Genomic DNA, 12,814 nt, shown 5'->3' with positions numbered 1-12,814 from the left:
TTTCCATCATTGTTCATTCTTTTGCTAAATAGAAAATGCAAGATACCATTTTGTAAGCCAGGGTGGTATAGCAACATGCATATATATATAGATGGTACCATAGTTTATTTAATTAACATAAATTGACTTTTTAAGAGTTGCAGTTGAATTTGAGTTTGCAGCTGTTGTAGCTCGAGAAATAAAATTCATTTAGTGATACAATCTGATAAAAACACATGACATCATATAGTATAAAATGATATCAATGGGTAAATGTGGACAAGTGAACTATGCGTTCTCAATAATATATTTTTCTTACGAGAGAAACTGCTCGCATGGGAGTTTGCACACGAGTTGGCTTACAAAAGCATCTAGAAGGACAGAAGAGTCTTGTTTGATGCACTCGATTTGCAAATGAAAGCGGCGTGTTTGTCTGAAACGCTACAGAGAGTAAAACACGATTCATCACAATAAAAACGCCGAGGTCTTCAGGGCAAATTGATGATGGCGAACAAACAGAGCGTGCCCGCGCGCGCGTAAGAGAGCAGCCCTGCGCGCCGATTGGCTGGAAATGACATCACATAGAATTGTACTATTCTTAGGTTCTGGAAACTGGATGACCTCATCTTTTTCCTCCCTCGCGCAGGTATAGACATACAACAACAAATAATGTTTGAGGCGCAGACAGAGCAGAGAGGAGCACGGGAGCACTACTACCGAGAAGAGAGATCAAGGATCTCTTTATAATCAAGCAGATACATATATCTACTTCATGCTTTCTCCTCTTTGTGCTATTTACAATGTTCATCCACTAGCTTCGGTGGACTTTTGCAACATTTTTTGATTTCCTACGCACTCTGCTGATCTGTAACGGACGGAACTGGTGAGTACCAGCTTTTAGTTTATTGTCAACAAGCCTAACTTGTATATTATTACCATTGTTAAATGCAATGCATGAAAACTTTCAATGATTTTAGGGATACCATTTGGCCTGCTTTTACTGTTTGTGTGCATTGCATCATAGACTAGTGCAGTAATTTTCAATGTTTTTTTCCACATAGGTGTCGGGTTATATAAATATATAAAAGAAAAGAAAAGATCAAGAGATGGTCTACTACAGGGACAGTCAGTCCGAGCGGCCACCGTTGTCGCGTATTCTGCCGCATCTGTACCTTGGTGCAGAGACTGACGTAACGCAGGTATATTTACAAATTCTCTTATTATTTAGCATGCTGCATAATCCTCTCTAATCCATATTAAAAAGACATTTGCGACATAGTTTTTTTGCATAAACATTTGCTGCAATAGTTTGCTCTCGCCAATGTTTTTGTAGTATGTTTGATCTCGCCAATGTTTGATCTCGCCAATGTTTGCTCTCGCCAAAATTTTGCAGAACATTTAAGTTTCTTTCTCACCTCTCACCCGCTGTTCGTACCCACAGGATGGTTTGTCCGACCGAGGCATCTCGTACGTATTAAGTGTGAGCCGATGTTGCCCACAGCCTTCATTTCTGCCCCAGTCCCAGTACCTCCGTATCCCAATAGACGACTCCCTGCGGGATGACCTGCTTCCTTGGATTCCTCAGGCGTTGCACTTCATTGGTGAGGGCCCCAGAATCCCACTGCTTACATCAGCCTGCATTTGCATCCCAGCTGCATTATATCATTATTAATACTATCATCGATGCATAGAACTAATACTATGGAAACAGATGTGTTTTGTCTGTCTAAAAAACATAATTTGAGGCTAATTTAAAAAATGCATCTGGTAGAAAGTCCTCTGTATACACTATAAGTTTTAAAATACATCTCAAAGTATATACAATATATATTTTTTTAATTAAACCAAACTGTTTCAGATGGGGCCATGTCACATGGCTGCTCAGTCCTGGTCCACTGTGCTGCAGGAATCTCTCGGTCTCCAGCACTTGCTGTGGCTTATGTCATGTATAGCCTGAAAATGGATCTGGATCATGCATACAGGTAATATACACATGTTGTTTTGTTTTAATTCTATGCCATTTTCTACGAAAAAAAGAGTTATGAAATTGAGTTGAAGATATTGAATAGGTTATTTATTTATTTTTATCATGAATGCAGATACTTTAAATAAGTTAATTATCACTATCTGATCATTTCTTTAGGTTTGTGAAAGAACGCAGACCTACAATTTCACCCAACTTTAACTTCTTGGGGCAGCTGCAGCTCTTCCAGGGAACTCTGTCTTTAAAGAATAATAACACTAACCTTCAGGTTCAGCAGTCAGTTAAACCTCTGGATAACTGCCTACAGCCCACCAATGAAAAAAACAACAGCAGTTCCACAGTGGCACTGTTAACTAACCTGAACCTTCACAACAACATGGACAACAACTGTATTATTAATGGATGTCCTGAGGATTCCAAAGCAAACTTGCACTGTGAGAACAAGAACAACCAAATGGAAACTATTCAAAGCCAAGGCCAATGCAATGAGGTGATGAAGCCAGAGTTTACATTATCTCTTTCAGACAAGCTCGGAGCGCTCACTCTCCGTACAAATCCCATAGAGGTACTAAGACCAGTCAACGTCACATCTCAGACACAGCAGGATGCACCAAAGTCCAACCTACCTAAGCCTACTAACCTTCAGATTCCGTCTCTACAGGAGAAACGTAAAAGCCTTACTCTTTCCCTAACACCAGTGAGTGCAGTTCCTCAGACTCACCAGGAGGGGTCATCAGTGAACAGCTGTGATCTGAAGCAGAGCAGTTCCCCAGCTGACCAGAAGGGGGCGTCAGATGACCTGGGCAGAGTCAATTTGGAGCAGTCAGCATCAGAAACCAGAACAGAACCAAAAGAGGCAATCGGGTTTATCAGTGAGGAAGCTTCAGCTAGACTCAGCAGCTCAAAATCACAAAGAAGAAAGAGTAAACTAAACAACAGTAACCCCAGAGCAAATGTGGAGCTACAAAAAACAAACCAGCTGAAGCATTCAAGCACAAGATCACAGAGGCAGACCCAGGGACCATGTGGTATCATGCCCTCCCCAGAGGAGCATTTCGAGAAGGAGGTTATTGGTGGTGTAGAAGCAGTGGAGGGTATGGTTGGAGACCGGAGCCCCTTGTCTCCGGTAAGTCTAACAGTCAACAAAATACTGGACTGGGGTGAGCGCATGCTGCTTGGGGTCCTACTTGGGCCACGTGTTAAACTGGGACAAGCTGCTTTGCCGTACAGATGTTAAAGAGAGACTGGTTGTATGGCCTGCGCTATTTCAAAATACAGGTGTAAACAAGGACTTTACACTGTATCACCCTAATGATCTGAAGGAACTTAAATGAGGACAACAACGCTATGGATAAAAAAACATATGTATGATTGTGTGAATTCACTTATTTATTTAATGAAATTGCATGTTCCTCCAAGACTATTTGACAGACTCACGTCATCTGATGGACTGGTGATATGTGAATAAATGACTGAACGTTTGCAAGAACACATGCGATTTGTTCTATTATAATGCACAGCCTGTCTGTGACTTTATTTATTGAAATACACTGATAATTGTTATTTATAAAAGGGTATTTTGCAGGTGGAATTTTAACACTATAGCTTGTATTGAAAACAGTGTTCATTAAAGACAATTATTTTATTCTGTCTCATTGTCTCTTTTATTTTAGTGTTACTTTAGCAATTGTTTGCTGAATTGTATTATAAAATGTTATTAAAAGACAAAATTTTGCTGTGGGTTTGAATGCCAGTTGATCAATAGGGCACCCTTAAAGGTATAGTTCACACAAAAATTAAAATTAGCTGAAAATTTACATCAGGCCATCTTAGATGTAGATGAGTTTGTTTCTTCAGTGGAACAGTTTTGGAGAAATTTATCATTACATCACTTGCTTACCAATGGATCGTCTGCAAGTAATGGGCCCGCAAGCAATCCACACAACTCCTGTGAATCAATTAAAACCTGTGTGGTTGTAATAAGTGCATCATCTGTGCATATTTTTCTCCTGATTCAGAAGAGATTTTTTTTTTTTTTTTTGGTTGAAAACAGTATTATGGTTAGAAGTCTCTTATTTTAGCTGGAGCAGCAGATTTAAGTTAATTTATTACAAACACACAGCTTTTCACTTCATAAGACATTCACTGATGGACTGGAGTCATGTTTTTATCAGCTGTTTGGACTCTCATTCTGCCGGCACCCATTCACTGCAGAGGATCCACTGGTGAGCAAATTATCTAATGCTAAGTTTCTCCAAATCTGTTCTGATGAAGAAACAAACTCATTTACATCTCGGATGGCCTGAGAGTACATTTGCAGCTAATTTTAATTTTAGGGTGAACTACTCCTTTAAGAAAACATTTATTAATAAATATAGGCTACTTGTAATGATACAATGTTTTTTTTTTTTTACTCTTTTTTTTACCCTTGGTTTAGTCACAGTGAAGAGGAGTAATCTTTCCTCAAAAATATTTAGTTGTAAAGGCAGACATTAACTGGTGGGTGTCTCTAAAAAGATTTTTACTTCACACAGTTAGTCACATTCTGGGAAGTTTTCGTTTAGTACTAGCCAAGTGATCCAGCATCCATCGATTATCCAAAAAAGTTTTTATTATTATTATTGTTATTATATTATTGTTATTATTATTGCCAAAGTATCACAAAAGAATATACTGAAAGAACTTATACAAATGTACATGCTTAGTATAGTACTAGGAAGGAAAAACACCAATTATAAAATAAATAATTATACAAAACATTTCATCTGGACAAACGACACACACAAAAAAAATGAACAATAAATGCTGAATTAACGCTCTATGCAAACTTCTACTTTAACGCAGACAAACCAGGCCCCTGGCCAAATATGGGAAAGACTACACTCGAATTATACATTTATCATATAGCCTGCCTCCTATTGCGGAAATGCAAGCGTAGTAACAGCAGATTCGTTCATCGAATCATGTGCATCAGCCAATGAGAACTCGCCAAGGCTCACCGATAACAAAATAATGTTTTCGATGAGAAAAACAACGACGAAAGCCACGCCCATTTCAGGCATACGTATGATACAGGCTCAGAGACGAAAAAAGTTGCCCCTGGTCATGAAAAAAAAAACTATCGGAAGCACGAGAGAGTCCAGAAATCACCAAGAAAAATCCAGAGGGCGGACATTCCTTTAAGCCTGGAATTCGCTTTTTATCTCCCGAAGCAAGATGGTTGTATCGCTTGTACAAAGGGAGAGTTTGTAGGCTAAATCTTACGGATATAGTCTCTTAAAGTTGTCAGAATATTCGCGGATTGGCAGTGGACTAAGTTGTCCAACTTTCGAGTCGCTAACTTGCCACCAGAAGGCTAATTTACTCAAGGCGGCTGCGGAAGAAAGGTAATCGGCGATCACTGCCCAGACCAGCACGGTATTTGTTTAATTTCCTCTCTAGCGTTATCAATCTGCAAATGCTATTGTTCTGTACAGATTGAACCATGGAGATTTGATTGTGATACATACTCGACCAAAATCTGTAACATTGTAGCCTACTGTAGAGGTTTATCAGCGATGCCAGGCCTTGTACGGTCTTAAATCTTTATGCTCGATGGAGCCACATTGTTCCATTTAAAACTATTTTAGTCGAACAAGAAAACGTGATTTATTATTATCTTATTTATTTTGTATAACCTAATGTTTCATATTTGCAGAAGTAGGACGATGTCAACTGAAGAAAGATATAAGTTGGTGGTCGTGGGCGGTGGAGGTGTGGGGAAAAGCGCCCTCACTATTCAGTTCATTCAGGCAAGTGCATTTTTTGAGGACTTTGTATGAAATAAAGATGTATTTAAGCCGTAACATTGGGCAAATGCGTTGTGGTAAGTGTTACTGTGGGTGTGTTGCAAGAGTTGTGTGAAGTTCCGAGTGCAGTGGGCTTTCCTCTGCATGTTCCTTCATGTTAAAGCCCTTGTTGAGGAGCTGGTGAACAACCAAAATGTTTTCTGATTTCTTTCACAGTCGTACTTTGTGTCGGACTATGACCCAACCATTGAAGATTCATACACTAAAATCTGCACCGTGGATGGAGAGGAGACACGATTAGACAGTGAGTTGGAATTAGTGTGTTTTTTTTATAGGAAGGAATGAGTGTTAAAAAGCTCCACAGGTTCCCTCAGAAGGGAGATTTTGGTAAGAGTTGCATCAGTATGATTCATTGCTGACTACGGGTTCCTGCCCAGGTTTTGTTTTGACTTGCTGTCAGTACGACATCATGCCAGCTGTGCTTAAAGCAAGGTTTAAAGCAAATTTTGTTTGTGTGGATGAGCTCATCTTGCACATCCCCCTCTATTCATTTGTGTTATTGTGTGATTCACCTGTTCATTAGTCCTGGACACAGCAGGACAAGAAGAGTTCGGAGCGATGAGAGAGCAGTACATGCGCTCCGGAGAGGGTTTCTTACTGGTGTTTGCTCTTAATGACAGTGGCAGGTAGGTGTTTTCCAGAGTGTGTTTGTGTGTGTGTGTGCACGAGAGAGGAAGGGGAATAGATAGTTCCTAACCTTTCTGTGTGACGAGAACAGAGATTGTGTATGTGGCTGTGTGCGTTTTAAAACAGAAAACCACAGAATGTGTTTGTGATGAGAATAAGAGTGCAGACTATGAGTGCTCATGTTTTCAGTGTCAATGTAGAGGTTTCTTACAGATTTGAATCAGACCTTAAACTAGAACTGATTTGTTTAAATTTAATTTGATTTTTTTTTAGTTTTAGTTTTTGAGTCATCGGTTGTTTTCATTATCTAGTCATTTTTATTTCAGTTCAGAAAAATATTTCAGTATTTCATGTCATTTTTGTTAGCAGTTACAACACTCATAAAAGAGATTTTTAATATTTGTCTATTGCAAATTAAATTTACAGGCTACTATCCAAGATGAGTTCAATTATAACGACGTTCTTTGAACTCTGTATTATTTTTGCAAAAACTTGTCATTCTAATAAACACTTTCTATCCGTTTCAGTTATGATGAAATTCAGAAATTTCACACTCAGATATTGCGGGTGAAGGATCGAGATGATTTTCCTATGGTTCTTGTTGGCAACAAATCAGATCTTGACCAGCAGAGAGTGGTAAAATTTTTCATGTTACGCAAATGATTGAAGTTTTAATGAAAAACCCTAAATAGGCTGCCGATTCATATGAATGTGTTGTTCAAATAGATCTCAAGAGATGAGGCAATGTCGTTTGCCCGAGAAAACAGGATCCACTATATGGAATCATCAGCTAAGAACCGCCACAATGTGGATGAAGCCTTCATGGAGGTTGTGCGAGCAATAAGGTATTTGGAATAGAGGAGCACTCTTATGAGATTGACAATGTAGTGCATTGTGATAAACTTGCCTTACCGTCTGTCTTCAGGAAGTTTCAGGAGACAGAAAGTCCACCGCTCCCTGCTAATCACGCGGGGAAGCAGAAGAGTGGTGGCTGTCCCTGCACCCTCCTCTGACTGCCCCTCTGCACTGTTGCCTAGGAGACTGAAGCCCTCACGCTCACGTCTGGTTTCTTATATGTCTACACGGAGTGTGTGTGTGTGTGTGTGGCGCTGTATGCATCAGTGTTTTATTGGCTTTTACAGTATGTATGAATTGGTTTTCAAGAAGAAACTAGACTATAAAATAAGAGTGAACCGTGAATCTGTTGGAAAGAGGGAGTTCTTGTTTCATCCACGTGTGCCTTGTAAAATCATGCTCTTGATTTTAGATTCAAGCACAGTATTTGTTTATTTCCGACCACAGTATGAGGTCACAGACTGATTGTGTGCCACAAAAGAGATTTTTTTTTTTAATTCACCACTGAGGTGGTGAACAGTAGCAACAATGCATTTTTTAACAACCACATAAGCAATCACAGGCTGTGCTGACAGAGCTTCTGATGGTTCTTATGTCATCTGTATGTCATATTGGGTTACTGACTCAAAAAAAAAAAGACAAAGTATTTTATCGGCCCATATCTCTTTTCAGCCTGTCTTCTCTTGGGAGATTCATTTAGTCAGTGAAACTGCAATGAAATGGCTGCTCTAATCTATACCTTGCTTCCCATCAGTGGCAAAAAATATATTCAGCCAGCTTGTTTTCATTTATCTCTTCCTTGTAAAGCAATGTGGAATGATTAAGACCTGATGTGATTTTAATAATTGAGTATTTTAGTGTAGACAGTACTGTCGAAACCGTGGGTCCAGTATCTGAAATGCTAGTATTCATACAAACCAAAGGCTATAATGTACATGTTTGCACACCTAGCTTTGTCATCGCGAATAGTTTTCTAATGTAGTTTAACACTAAAATGGACGAATTGTGTAGTTTTATTGTGGAATTTTATTTTGATCTGTTTTTTCGTTTCGATTTGATGTCTTTTTGAAGGTACTTCTATTTGTGCATATATGCAGAATAAGGCAGTCTGTCTCCAGGTTCACATGCTATTGTATGTGACAAGCTTGTGATTTTTGCACCTTCATTCATAGACCGTGATGAAAAAGCGAAACAGGGGAATTGCCAAATAAATGTACTAACAAAGCATGGTATTAATCTGTTGTAAGGGAATGAGTCACTCTGTAAATAGGTAGAAAGGCCTAGTTTAGGGTGAGAAAAATCAAGACTAGGTGATTCTTCCTTTTCACACTATAGCAGTTTTTATGGTATACACTCGTCTCTCGATGGAGTGGCTACACAGCCTTTAATCAAGGGACATGGATTTATTTTCAAACTGTGGCAAATTCTGTTGTAGATCAGGTTTGTCAGATGCAAATTAGAACAAAGCACTATTTAATTTGCATTGGTAATTACACAATATGGTAACAGGATGATTCTCATTTATATTTCAATATCATTTCATGTCTTAAGTCTGATTATGTCAGTTTTTTATTATTTAAGCTATGTTTTTGTTGGCTCTGGAGAAATATCAGACACCATTAATCTTCCAGTTTTGTATCTAAATCTAACAATATTCTTTTGTACACAATTAAAACATGTCTTTAAACCGTTTCATGTAAGAATTTCTGGATGACTGGTTTATTGGTGAGTGAATCATTTTAAAGGTATTCAAAACAGTTTTCACATGTAGATTTGGCTTAAGATGCTGATGAATGAGGAAATAATGATTAAAGTAAAAACATTTAATTATGAACTTTATTCATTACGAATGAATAAAGTATAAATAAATTAATGCTTTGTATTATTTCCTATTTAGCTTCATATAAATTGTATTCATCTCTATTTGTAATCAACAGACTGTATTGGCACATAACAATCAGATAAGAGAGCTACCCTGCGCATTACAAGCAATTGTTGCTAAATGATTCCCACATGTGAGGTTAGGGACATTTTTAATCTCTGGGAGGGAATCAAACCGCAGGGCGAGATTCTGAATTCACTGCAGAAACACCAGCATGGCGTCGTTTTCTCACAGAATCTGAGTGCAGCCCTAACGTTGTAAACGTACGTTTTAACGCGATTATATAAGACAAATATCACGTCTATAGGACTGACCTTCGTAACTTCATTAAAAGCTGTTGTCAGGACGGCTCTTGCTAAGAAGAAAAGGGGTCCATTCATAACTATCTTTAAAAAGGAAGGCTGATCCAATCAAGGCGCAATGGCCTGTTGAAACCGGAAGCTGTTGAAGGTGCACAGGGGAGCGTCCTTTGTTGTTTGTTTGTTTTAAATGACAGATAATGACAATTTTCAACATTAAACTGCGATATATATATATATATATATATATATATATATATATATATATATATATATATATATATATATATATATATATATATATTATATATATATATATATAGCACTGAGACGTACTAAAACTAAAGGTTTTTCGTAATGGAGGCGAGCACCTTTGTTTACTGAGATGTTCAGGTGCGTTAAGTCACCGAAACTCCGTCACATCCCTCTGCCACTCCTACAAATGCTCGCGGCTGTGAATTATGTTGTCAAACTGGTATGTCTCGTACGCGATGAGTTATAATGTCGCTGTGAATGAGAACACGGTCCATTTATGGAAGAATTTCAATTAAAAGCATCGGATACATGAATACCTTGTATTCGAACTTTTTTTTTCTATAGCCATAATAATTTACAGCACCAAGGCAGGAAATCCCAGGAGAAATCTGAAAGTAATTTTCATCCAAAGTTTCCTTATACGGAACACAAACGACTGTCAAGGTAAGCAGGCGGTGACCCATGGTGTTTTTCTTTAGACGCAGTTGCAATAGTTTTGTTTTCTTTCTGCTGTCGTGCGTTTTGTGGCACAGTTTGTTTTCAAAATGAATGGGCAGATATGCACTATTACTCTACTTATTTAAACATACCAAAATAAATATTTAGTCATTCTCTCGTGTTTCTGCTACTATTTTGTCAATGTGTGTTTGATTTAAGTTGCAGTGTTGAAAATAAGATTAAACTGATATTTTATGTAAGCCTATATCGGTTTTTTTTATATATATAAAAATTTATGTTTGCTTCTGATTAAGTGCAATGACCAATAGAGGACGACATTGTAAAAGTCTTTTCCTTCTAATTCTGGAGAAGATTTTTGTGACGAATTCTTCAGAGTTATATATTTCCTCTACATGGATTTATCAGAATATAGCCTGTTTGTAATATTCTTAATATTGTTTTGGACAGGTACAATGCTGGGGCTTCCAGCGATAGGTTTCAGCTTGCTTTTCCTGCTTCACCTTGTTTGGGGCAGAGCGATCTACGATGGAAATGATGGTAATAATGTAAAGCTGAACACTTTTTAATAGCCAGTGTTTGAAATTCTTTGGGTTTATATTCTATTGTTGCTAATAAGTTAGTATCATGTTGTGTTTTTTTATTATTTTTATTTTTTTGGTTGGTCTCCCTCCCTATGCAACTCATTATGCTCAAATCAAAGACTTAGACCTTTGCACAAATTCACTTTACCCAATCACTTTGATTGGCCTTTAGGTGTATTGTAAACACTGGTACGTTTCATTCCTTTAATGCAACATAATTAATTTGTTTGTTTTATCATTTTTTTATTCTTTGCATTTAAGAACATGTCTTTATCATTAGCTGCCACTTCATTATATTCCTACATACTGCACTGTTCCTTCTGTTTGTAAAAAGACACGATTAAATGCATATCTGTGGTGTTTAGCTGATTCTCATTATGATTCATATTCTTTTGTGTTCCTCAGTGTTCCTAGAAGAGAAGTCAGCAGGTTCGTTTCTCTCCCGTAAACTGTTGTATAACAGCTGGGATTTTGAGGTAGTGGTGCCTGACAATCTACAGAGAGAATGCATAGAGGAAATATGCTCATATGAAGAGGCCAGAGAGGTGTTTGAAGATGACAAAAAAACGGTGAGATAAAGAGAATCTATATACATACACATGTTATAGCCATGTATATGTATAGTTACTTGATGCTATTTATTTTGTTTTCCAACAGGCTGATTTCTGGAAAACCTATGTCAGCAGTCACGGTAAGGTTGTTCTTTTTAATTAGGTTTCATTTGATATTTTGTAGATATAGTTGAAGATATGGACATCAAACAACTGGATTAAATTGTCAAATAAAGCTGACAATGCCTCATAGCACTGAAGCAAGCAGCCTTCACTCTTAAAAATAAAGGTTCTTTATTTGCATCTATAGTTTCATGAAGAAACTTTAACGACCATGGAAACTTTCCATTCCACAAAAGGTTCTTTATAGTGGAAAAATGTTCTATTAGATTTTTAAAATCTTTTATGAACTGTTCACAGAAATGTTTTCTGGGGAACTAAAAGTGATGGTTCTTGGGCCAACCTGTATTTTTAAGAGTGCTGTCTAGCTGTCATCATAAGCAAATGCAAACTACAAATATTCTTAGTAGCCAGTATTTTCAATATTTTATCCAAAAAGAAAAATGGGATCACTGAATAAACAATTAAAATGTGTATTTGTTGAGGATGATGACCTGATTGTTTTGTTTTTTATTACAGAATCTTTGCCGCCAGTGGATGTGTCTGGTTTGGTAGCTGGCATTGTGGCTGTTGTAGTAACAGCGATTATAGCCACTGTGTTGGGCATTTATTGCTATAAAAACCGAGGCAAAAATTCAAGAGGGGGCAGGTAAGTGCATGTCATCATGACCACAGCAATATGCATTTTATTCAGCAAAATCACACTAATGGATTCTGCATCTTCACAGCGTTCCTGTGCGTATAGGTGTGGATGGGCAGCCACTACCTGAATCTGTGCCCTTGTCTAACAGGGCTCCAGGTCTCCCCTCGTACAATGAGGCTCTGGCCCACGGTGGCCAGCATGATGCACCTCCACCGCCGTACTCTGGGTAAGAGCTCTAAACGGCTTGTTTGTACATCCTAAACAAAAGCGATGCAGTGCCTGCTGTAAAATTATTTTGCGCTGCATGTTCAAAATGAGTTTTAAACTATGCATCTTTGCTCTTTACAGGGGAAGTCCATCTGAGCCACCTCAAACTCAAGATGAGGAATGACAAAGACATGATGTTGTTGGTTTTTTAAATGGGGGGGAGGGGTGATACAGGGTTTTAATAGTGAAAAAGTGTAGCTTCAGTCACTAAGTTGGGTATTTATTACACTTAGGCTACATGTTCCGCAGTTAACCCTATTTTATTCTTTCAAATTATTTTGCTACTATCATCATGGACCAAATTTTCAGTATGAAATGTGAATACTGTCAATATTTCATAAATCAGGTTTGTTAGCTCTTTTAAATTGTTTTATTAAATGTACTGTAATTTTCATTATTAATAAAAAATAAAATGTAGACAAAACTTGAATTTGCTAATTCGACTGTGTGAAGCAACAGCGCGC

The 12,814-nt window shown here is 37.8% G+C and overlaps 3 protein-coding genes across 5 annotated transcripts; all 3 read left to right on the top strand.

Moving 5' to 3' along the window:
- Positions 1 to 585: 585 nt before the first annotated feature.
- Positions 586 to 3,608, top strand: si:ch211-195b15.8 (dual specificity protein phosphatase 16). The gene is made up of 5 exons (XM_019066153.2): positions 586 to 862; positions 1,041 to 1,178; positions 1,421 to 1,580; positions 1,838 to 1,961; positions 2,123 to 3,608. The coding sequence occupies exons 2-5, from the start codon at positions 1,086 to 1,088 to the stop codon at positions 3,198 to 3,200; spliced, it is 1,455 nt and encodes a 484-aa protein (XP_018921698.2). The 5' UTR covers positions 586 to 862; positions 1,041 to 1,085; the 3' UTR covers positions 3,201 to 3,608.
- Positions 3,609 to 5,042: 1,434 nt separating this feature from the next.
- On the top strand, positions 5,043 to 8,982 carry rras (RAS related). Of its 2 annotated transcripts, none has more exons than XM_042724131.1 (7): positions 5,043 to 5,349; positions 5,661 to 5,754; positions 5,968 to 6,055; positions 6,335 to 6,437; positions 6,966 to 7,074; positions 7,165 to 7,283; positions 7,364 to 8,982. In XM_042724131.1, exons 2-7 carry the CDS (start codon positions 5,671 to 5,673, stop codon positions 7,449 to 7,451), a joined length of 591 nt encoding a protein of 196 aa, XP_042580065.1. In that variant the 5' UTR covers positions 5,043 to 5,349; positions 5,661 to 5,670; the 3' UTR covers positions 7,452 to 8,982. The 2 variants fall into 2 exon arrangements, with proteins under 2 accessions (XP_042580065.1, XP_042580055.1); XM_042724121.1 differs by having other exon boundaries at positions 5,043 to 5,380.
- A 264-nt stretch (positions 8,983 to 9,246) lies between these two features.
- Positions 9,247 to 12,774, top strand: LOC109113726 (transmembrane gamma-carboxyglutamic acid protein 2-like). Of its 2 annotated transcripts, none has more exons than XM_042724103.1 (8): positions 9,247 to 9,625; positions 10,075 to 10,173; positions 10,636 to 10,725; positions 11,175 to 11,338; positions 11,427 to 11,460; positions 11,960 to 12,089; positions 12,169 to 12,309; positions 12,432 to 12,774. In XM_042724103.1, the coding sequence occupies exons 3-8, from the start codon at positions 10,641 to 10,643 to the stop codon at positions 12,472 to 12,474; spliced, it is 597 nt and encodes a 198-aa protein (XP_042580037.1). In that variant the 5' UTR covers positions 9,247 to 9,625; positions 10,075 to 10,173; positions 10,636 to 10,640; the 3' UTR covers positions 12,475 to 12,774. The 2 variants fall into 2 exon arrangements, with proteins under 2 accessions (XP_042580037.1, XP_042580043.1); XM_042724109.1 differs by lacking the exon at positions 9,247 to 9,625 and adding an exon at positions 9,931 to 9,949.
- Positions 12,775 to 12,814: the final 40 nt, after the last annotated feature.

This window comes from Cyprinus carpio, chromosome A3 (assembly GCF_018340385.1).
Source record: "Cyprinus carpio isolate SPL01 chromosome A3, ASM1834038v1, whole genome shotgun sequence".
NCBI classification, from domain to species: Eukaryota; Metazoa; Chordata; class Actinopteri; order Cypriniformes; family Cyprinidae; genus Cyprinus; species Cyprinus carpio.
This window is presented reverse-complemented; position numbering and strand designations above follow the sequence as displayed.